The sequence below is a fragment of the Benincasa hispida genome, chromosome 3, assembly GCF_009727055.1.
Source record: "Benincasa hispida cultivar B227 chromosome 3, ASM972705v1, whole genome shotgun sequence".
In the NCBI taxonomy this organism is placed as follows: Eukaryota; Viridiplantae; Streptophyta; class Magnoliopsida; order Cucurbitales; family Cucurbitaceae; genus Benincasa; species Benincasa hispida.
The window spans coordinates 2,287,080-2,296,556 of NC_052351.1; the positions used below are offsets into that span (position 1 = coordinate 2,287,080).

General features: G+C 38.5%; 1 protein-coding gene across 1 annotated transcript; it reads left to right on the plus strand.

The window, feature by feature from the left end:
- Positions 1-395: 395 nt before the first annotated feature.
- On the plus strand, positions 396-8,125 carry LOC120074219. The gene is made up of 5 exons (XM_039027273.1): positions 396-745; positions 897-1,008; positions 1,109-1,201; positions 2,251-2,451; positions 7,678-8,125. The coding sequence occupies exons 1-5, from the start codon at positions 423-425 to the stop codon at positions 7,909-7,911; spliced, it is 963 nt and encodes a 320-aa protein (XP_038883201.1). The 5' UTR covers positions 396-422; the 3' UTR covers positions 7,912-8,125.
- Positions 8,126-9,477: the final 1,352 nt, after the last annotated feature.

A 9,477-nucleotide genomic window follows, 5' to 3' on the forward strand; every position in this document is an offset into this window, starting at 1 on the left:
AAACACTAATCAACTTAAACATAACTCAACCATTAAAATAATATTTATAACTTCTCGTTGACTAATTGACCAACAAAGATCAATAAACATTTTTAACTTCTACATTTATATATATTAAATTATCACCCAAAAATTGCATATGATTTTTCAAAAAATGTGATCACATCGAACTTGTAGGAATATTTAGCCTCCAAATTAGATTGCGTTGGATGGGTAAAAAAATCCATCCATCATTTGATTCACTAATAATTAAAAAGGTTTATTATTTCGTTATTCCCATCAATTCTTCAAATTATCTATCTTCTATGATATTTATCAACTCAATTCAGGCCGCCAAACACCCGAGAAATATAAGTGCGTGTATATATATATATATATAGGCAAAAAAATGCAATTGGTGAAGCCTGAAAAAAGGGGAAAAAATGGAAGCGCTTTATCTTGTAGGCTCCATTCTCAGTTCATTCTTCACCTCTTTCATTCTCTCCCTTATCCTCCCCTTCCGATGGCTTCTCCGTCGTATTTTCTTCAGTTCCACCGCCCCTGCTACCGCCGGTTCCGGAAAAGGAGCAGATTCGGTCACATTATACCAAGGTATTGTTTGGCACCAGCGTAGGCGTCCCGTCCACCATTCTTTCAGGTACGCTGTTCGGTATGCCCTAATTGACCTCGACCGCTCGCCTTCTCCTCCGTCTGATCATCTCTCCGCCGTTGATGCTCGCCGAGTTGCTGGTACCTCTGGACCCGTGTAATTTCTTGATTATCTCATCTTCTTAACTTGCATATACTCTATTGTTTTCTCGTTTAAATATCTTTATTGTACTGAATTGGCTGGTTGAAGCTTAATTTCGTGTGTTGTGACTTGTGATGGAATTGATGTTCGTGAATGTTACTTTCAGATATCTCCTGACAATTCCAACTAGTGTGGGTTATGTACAAAATCCGTTGAGTTTGTATTATTGCTACGAAATCGAAAACTCTGCACAGCACCTGAAGAAGTGCATAGCGGAGGTTCGTTTTTAGTATTATTACTTCTACTTTTAAGAGTATAAGCCGTGTTCGAAAATGGAAAGAAGAAATTGAACTCAAACAGATTCTTGTGCTTTTTTAGGTAACAAATACGCCATGGGGTGAGAGGGTCTCATTTGTTTTCAATCCGAATTTTGATGTAGTAGCTAAGCCGTTGCATGTCAGCCCTTTTATGGTAAGTCTTTCTGGTTCTTTTCCCGTTATATGAGTATAACTCGTGCCAATAGTAGTTGATAGTTTTTTTCTTTGATGGATGTTATTTTCAATTTGATTGGACATAAAGTAGTTTCTTAGATTCCTCATATTCTTGTTTCTTGATGCAATTCCTAGCAGACGATGCTTTGATCTTCCTAGTTGGTCTTAACGAAGCTGGAATTGATTAAGAACTCTTGTTAATAATTAGTTTGAAATCTGCAGTAGATCTTTTTCGGTCAGAAATATTTCTCTAAGTATTGAAAAGTCTGTATCTGATTTATTATTGAGAGCTATTTCTTTCACCAATTGAAGAGCGATAAGAGGTTATTACAGGATAAATAAATAATACTGAAAGTTAAAGAGGTAGTGCAGTTGGAGACCGATAATATTTCTTAAATAATTGCAGAACATATTGAGTGACAGCACTGTATCTTCATGTTAGATAATATGATATTAAATTTGCCTTCATCCCTTAAGCTTTTGGGTTAATTGGATGCTTGATCATAAGTATCTTGCGCTGCTATCAGAATGGAGTTTAAGTGCTAATAAAATAATGACATTCTCCAGCTACCTTGTACATCATATTTATATCAATATGCAGCCTAGAAGAATTTACCATTCATTATATCATGGTTTTTCAGTCTTGAAGAGAAGAAAAATGTTAGAATATATTCTTCATTTTATAAGGGTGGATGGGGTGAAGAATCTTTAGGATCCAGAAAAAATTTTAGTTCACGTCAATTGGCTCTGGTTTGGTGATTCTGCTCCTAATTCTATGTTTGGTAATCTGTGTTTATTTAAAGATTCTATGTTTGGGAGAATTATTTACATTATCATTATTTTGGTTTTGACGATGATTGTAGCAATCCTTTTGAAAATTTGTTATTCAAATGGAGCCATAAGCGTTTTCTTCTACATGCTATTGTACTATTCTACATTCTCCATCACTGTCATAGAATAATTTTGCTGTAGTTTTTCTTGTTATAACATGTTTTTTTATATTGTTACCCATTGCAAAAATAATTTCAGGACATGCTTGGGAATTGGAGTATCAAAGCAAGTGCTCCTGGTGATAATTTATATGTTGCAATCTCAGTTCAGCACCCTGAACTTGGTGACTACTTTTCTGCCACGTTGAAACTTAAAAGAGTGTCCCCATCTTTTGGATCTGATCACTCGAGTTTTTTTTATCTGATGCCGCATAAAGTCGCAATATGGATATATTGGCATGTAAGTGGAATTTTTGTAAGTTTTGAATTAGTTATCAATTGTCTTCAACAGTTTTCTGTTTATCCAGAACCAATTGGTTAGATACATCATTCTGGCTTTTATCCTTAGTAAAACAAGCCCATACAAAATCTCCAAACGAAGTACCAAGAAGAATAATGAACATTTGCCAAATCATAGACGTCCACCCTTCATCTATTGCAGTAAATTCGTTAATTTCCTTCCAGCCACCAAACCCAAGATGATGTTTTGACAGGATCTTCAACATTTCTTTGAAGTTTGATTGCACACAAAAGTTTTAATTTGTCGTTCTTAGCTGAGAAATCAAGGATTTATTAACTGTTGAAGCTAAGGAAAAGAGCTTCCTTGTAGTTCCTGCTAGAAGTAAACAATAGGATATTTTGTTTTAGTCTCCTTTCCAGTTTATTTAGTTCTTCAAGATACACCAACCAGCAAAAGAACTTACTTTTTAGTCTTTACCTTTCTAAATCGAAAGGGCAGGACTTTTGGTAACAAGGAGTTGGTTGGTACCGGTACTAGTTAACCTTGAAAATAGTGATGAATGATAATTCAACTATAATATTTTCACCTCTTTTTGACCTAACCCCACCCAGTAATCTGATAGGCCCCTAGTAACAAAGGTATATGAAAGAAGGAGGAAAACCATGAAAAGGGTAGAGAATGAGATAGGAAAATGCAACAAAATGTAATGAAAAGGATGTGGGCCCTAGGAATATTGTTAGTCATGTGAGGAGAGGAAGAAAATAGGAGGGGGGGGGGGGGTCCACAAGTGGGGAGTATTTGTAAGGCCATTGAGGCCATGAGAAGGTAGAGAAGATTGTGGTGTAACAATCTCATTATGGGTTTGAGAGGAGGGAAGGGGAGCTCTTGAATTCTCCCCCTTTGTTAGTAAAATAAGGAAAAGCTTCCAAAGTTTATCACCTAGTATCAGAGCAGTTACCTGGGTATGGTGAGAAAAATGGAAAGCCGAATGATAGCTATGGAGGAAAAACAGATGGAGATCGAGGAGAAGATAAGTCTACAATCGAAGGAGGTGAAGGAATGGATGAGGAACATGTCCGCTCAGATGGCCTTGGTCCTATCTAGGTTGGACGCGATGAATAGTCCAGAGAAACACTCACCATCATCCGAGAGGACCATATCGGAAAAAGGGAAACAGACGGCAGAAGGATCATCATCCCGAGCAGAAAATCAAGAAAGTAAAGAGGGGATCCACGCACCTGGGAACAAGGAGATACCCCTGTTTGATATGAGGTTGAGGAAGTTGGAAGTGCCGATTTTCAAGGGAGAAGATGATGAGAACCTCGACTGCTAGTTACACAGAGTCAAGTGATATTTTGTGGTGAATTGACTATCGGAGAAGGACAAATTGGATGTCGCTGTACTGTGCTTTAGAGGGAGAGGCGTTGGACTGGTATCAATGGGAGGATGACTGGTCGCCGGTAGGAAGTTGGTCGCAATTTAGGGAGTTGTTCTTGACAAGGTTTCAGCCAGCAAGTGAAGCAGATCGGTACGCAAGAGTGATGCGCGGCTTCAGCAGGAGACGACTATGAGGGAGTATCGGCAGAAGTTTGAACGTTATTCCGCCAGGTTGAAGGAGTTGGGTGACAAGGTCTTGGAGAGCAAGTTCGTGTGTGGGCTTAAGGAAGAGATCCAAAGCGAGATGAGGAAATTGAAGCCCGAAGGCCTGAAGGCCAAGATGCAGATGGCCCAACTAATTGAAGAAGACCAATTACTCCAACGACGATTGGGTAAGGGAGTCAGGTCGGATAGTAACAATAACCCGAATGCGAAAGGCGGGTCAAGTGCGAGCGGGGCGAGCAACCCGAGTAGTCGAATTATCACGATCAACCCGAACCGAGGAAGCTCAACAGGCTCGTCGACGGCGAACATTCCCCGGGGAGAAATGGGAGCAAAAGGAAACGCCGGCGGCACGTTTCGGAGGCTTTCGGACGCACAAATGAAGGAAAAGAGAGACAAGGGACTGTGTTTTAGATGTGACGAGAAATTCAACTTCGGCCATCGTTGCAAGAAGGAGCTGCAGTTTATGTTTGTACAAGAAGGGGAAGATCTGGCCGAGGAAGGAGAAGAACCCGACATAGTAGAATACAAACCCGAAGAAACATCGCGAGAGGACGCGAAGGAGATTGCGAACTTATTGTTGAATTCGTTGGTTGGATTGAGTTCACTTAAAACATTTAAAGTGCGGGGAGTTATCGGAGGCCGAGAGGTGGTTGTACTGATCAATGGGGGGGCGACTCACAATTTCATTACCTCAGAGTTGGTCACTGAGTTACAGCTGCCGATATCACCTTTGGAAGGATACGATGTGGTGCTGGGCTTGGGAGGTTTGGTCCAAGTTGCTGGAGTTTGTAAAGGTGTGTTCATAACTATCTTTGACTTATCTATAATACAAGACTTTCTTCCTTTACCGTTGGGCAGCGTGGATGTCATTTTAGGGGTGGTTTGGTTGGAAACATTGGGGTAGATCACATTTGACTACCAACTATCGACAATGGAGTTCATGGTTGGGGATTGGATAGTCCAGCTACAAGGAGATCGAGGTTTGGTTAAATCTCAGATATCTCTGAAATCCATGGTAAAGGCAGTGAAAGGAAGAGACCAAGGCGTTTTGATTGAGTTGAACGCATTGGACTTGAATCGGGACATCACCGCAGAAGAGGAAGACCAGGCTGTTGGAGAACAATCTGCTATACCTCATGAGATTCAACAGCTGCTTCGAGAGTTTGAGGCAGTATTTCAAATGCCGGCAGAGCTTCCCCCAACCCGAAGCCATGACCATGCCATTGAATTACTACCAGGAGCTAGGCCAATTAATGTGAGGCCATACCGTTACCCTCAATTCCAAAAAGAGATTGAAAGGATGGTCAAAGAGATGCTGATGGCAGGGATAATCCAGCCTTGTCAAAGTGCATTTTCCAGCCTTGTGCTGTTAGTAAAAAAGAAGGATGGGAGTTGGCACTTCTGTGTAGATTACCAAGCCTTGAACAATGCCACGATTCCAGATAAGTACCCTATCCCTATTGTTGATGAATTGTTAGATGAGTTGTATGGTGCTACAATTTTTTCAAAAATTGACTTGAAATCAGGATACCATCAGATTCGGGTACAACCAAGCGACGTCCATAAAACAACATTTAGAACACACGAAGGCCATTACGAGTTTTTTGTGATGCCCTTTGGTCTGAGGAATGCTCCATCCACTTTCCAGGCAATCATGAATGATATTCTCAAGCCATACCTTCGTCACTTTGCGTTGGTATTCTTTGACGATATCTTGGTGTATGGTAAGACATTAGAATAGCATGTTGGCCACTTATCGACCATTCGGGAGGTTTTGATAAAAAATCAGCTGGTAGCAAACTTGAAGAAGTGCCAATTCAAAGCCACGAGCATCGAATATTTGGGGCACATTATCTCGGCACTCTTATACACATCTAGATGTGTATAAGAGACAGCATTAGAATAGCATGTTGGCCACTTATCGACCATTCGGGAGGTTTTGATAAAAAATCAGCTGGTAGCAAACTTGAAGAAGTGCCAATTCAAAGCCACGAGCATCGAATATTTGGGGCACATCATCTCGGCAAAGTTCTGTCTCTTATACACATCTAGATGTGTATAAGAGACAGGGCTGTGGTCGAGTAAAGTACCGCCGGGACGTTGGCTTTCCGAGGATGGGGTATTGTTAGGAACCAAGGTAGTATGGGATGCCTTTGTCCCACATTGGTTAGAATAGGATGACCAATGTGGTACTTAAGTGGCTTGGCTCTCCCACCCCAATAGCTAGCTTTTGGGGTGTAGTTCTCCAAGGTACTTAAGTACCTAATATAATCTTTTTATAAACAGTCGTTAGCGAGGTTGGTAGTGGAGAAGTCTTCTATTAAACCTATGATTATTAATTATTCTACTTCTACCGAGGGATACAATAGTTCCGTCTCTCTAGTTCGACCCACTCCTCTTTATCTTTCCTATTCCAACTTGAAATTACTTGGTTAATTAAAAATCTTCAAATCCACTTGGCTATCATCATTAGATTTCTCTTCCTATATTATCTATACTTTTTTTTTCTTTTCATGACACTCCTATGTTATCTATACTTAAAACTTATAACTTCGCCAGTTGAAGGAAGAAAAACGCTGCTCCAACTGATTCAATGGCTAAACCTTATCCACAATCTCGCCACCCATAGGAAATGTTTCTTACCATATCTTTCACTGCCTCATAAGCCAAGCTAACATTTTCTCCTTGGTAGAGCTTCCTACCTAGGCCATCTCTTACATCTCTTGGTAGGATAGGATAACAAAGAAAACAGATTCTCAAGCCTTCTTCAAACAAGAATACCCTTTTAGCCTTCCCTGTAAGAAAGACCAAGAATCTTGTGAGTGTAAAAATCCAACCTATTCTATTTTTCTCCTTTCCTCCACTACCCCACCTTATACAACTAGAAAACAATCCACTATGGCCATTCCTCCAATAAAAGCTATCTGATTCATTAATTGACAAAATCCTGTCAATATCTCAATCTCAAGACCATGTTATTTTTTATGGCTCCTTGTCGAGAATATTCTAAAGGAAGGAAGTGGCTATTGATATGGTCGTGTACGTATTATGGATTCATGTCCTTTCCTCTCAATTTAAGGCGTTCTTGCTTTAGAGAGATTCAAAATTCGAACCATTGACGCAAGCAATTTATAAATATGTGAGGCTTTTGTAGTCATGTCATCACAAATGGGAGACCGAAAGACATATATTTGCCCTACATGATCCATTCATTTCTTTTCATGTCTACTAAGTCCGGAATGAATAATAGTGTGCTTGAATTTTCACTCTTTAACCCTTGTGAGACTAGGGGTAGATCACCTAAAAGATTTTGAACCCTTTACCATTTGGTTGACTGCGGGTGCTGGATATTTCCTTATATGTGGATTGTTTAACATCTTCAGAATCAAAAGTACATAGAGAGAAACAATATTCAATGACATTTTATACTTTCTTTAGGTCAACGACTTTGAGACGAGTGCATTGAAATACGCTGCTAGTAAAATTCAGAAAATATGAGTCAGAATCAGAAGTGTATAGAATTGAGGAAGGATCTGTCCTAAAGTTAAAATTAGATAAATAGATCGGATGTCAGCATGTGATTGCTCTTCTTGAATATCTCTTTGGTTTGTTTCTGAGCCCCAGGCTTTCAAGCTATGGTGGAAAGGTGTCCAATTTCTTCAACATCCAAGGTATACTAACCCTTCATACAAGGCAGATGCTACAATCCGTGATCAACAACTTCAATGCTGCAAGGGGATTGGATCGAACGGAAATAATCATCCAGAATTGAAAATAGAGAATGAAATAGATCTTAGTGACAGAAAGAATGCAGATCGTGAGTTCTTTTGGACGAATGCCAAGTGGCCTTGGTCTTAATACTACTGCAGGTATAAAATTTGATATAGTTTCTTTCAATGGGAGAAGGTAGACATATGAAGAGATTAAAATAGCAAAATTCTAATTTAACGATTTATTATTTTATAAAACCTTCATTGATATTTATTAATTTGGAACATACTTTATAATTTCAGAAAACCAGACATGAGAACCAAAACAATATGAGGAATTACTAGTTCATTAGGGGTGGCAATTCTTATTTGTTATACAATCGGCCTATACTATTACCATACCAAATCACGTAGAAGATATATTATTCTCAATATTGGTGTTTCAAAGCCCAAACATATATTACACGTACGAGATTTTCCAACTAACAAAACACCAACTCAAATCGCTAAATACAAACAACTAGAAATCACCTATATATATATACTTTGATTGCATTCTCATCCATATTAACTCAAGCAACTAGAAAATTAGTCGAATAAATAAAGCTCCATATTAGAATATCTATCTTGGTAAAAGAAGCCAAGAGCATGAAAAAAAGTTGTGAATTGCAATATCAAAATTCAAACTGAACCATCATGGTCGTATTACACGCCAACTATGGATCAGCAAATTAGTGGTCCTTTCTCTTTTCCCACGTAACCCAAACTATTTGTGAATGAATATCACGTCCATGAAGATAATGAGTTGGACACACTTGAGCTCGTGAGGATTTTGCAAATTGATGTCATTTTGAAGAACAAGAGAAATTGTCTAAATTGCAAACACTCAAATCCTAACAAACTTTTGCAAGAGGAACAAAAAAAGGATAATACTATAAATATTCAAAAGATATATATTTTTCCTTTCCCCATTCTTTTTGTAAACCACACTATTAGCTACTTAATTATTTGTATAATCTTCAGTCAAACAGAAAGAAAAAATTGAAAACGATATTTTTAATATAATAACCGTCAATATTTTACTAACCAAACTGGTAATACAGAACATAATTTCTCGAAACAAAAGACAAAAAGACCTCCATTGAAAAAGCTTTGTACTGTTTGGTCCTAGGCCTGAAACCAAACCCGAATTTGTAAACATCATCTAGTAATTTAGGTCCGGGAAATTGAAGAAATGGAGTGTCATTTGGGTTTAATATAGCATGACAAGTAGCTCAAATTTTAAAATAAACAACGAGCCATTGCAGGGGATTAACAGTACACCATTGACAATTGAACTGACGAAACGGAATTCATCGTAGAAATATCTATACAATGCATCTTGGAATTGGTAAAATCACGACTACTGATTCTATCAATGGTATAAAGAAGGAAGGCTTTTTCTTTTTTTATTTTTTTTATCAAATTGACCAGAAGAAGCATAATAATAATAATAGTAAACAACAGATCCTCCCAATTTTTACTTCTACTTGTACAGAAATTACGACTATGCAGTGGAATAAGCCTCCGATAATTCATGTTCTTAAACCTCATATTTCTGATTCCCCATCGGAGCCGGAGTGAGAGATGTTCATGGGATTTTAGGGTATGGGAGTGATTCTCCCCACCACCATTTAATTTAAATCCACGACTTTCCAAAATTGTTACTTGTTTA

What these genes read in the sequence shown, in the direction of transcription:
- LOC120074219 (XM_039027273.1), top strand. Translation starts at nt 423, where the DNA reads ATGGAAGCGCTTTATCTTGTAGGCTCCATTCTCAGTTCATTCTTCACC. An exon ending in GCTGGTACCTCTGGACCCGT is followed by an intron (nt 746 to 896) that starts GTAATTTCTTGA and finishes TGTTACTTTCAG; the next exon opens with ATATCTCCTGACAATTCCAA. An exon ending in TGAAGAAGTGCATAGCGGAG is followed by an intron (nt 1,009 to 1,108) that starts GTTCGTTTTTAG and finishes GTGCTTTTTTAG; the next exon opens with GTAACAAATACGCCATGGGG.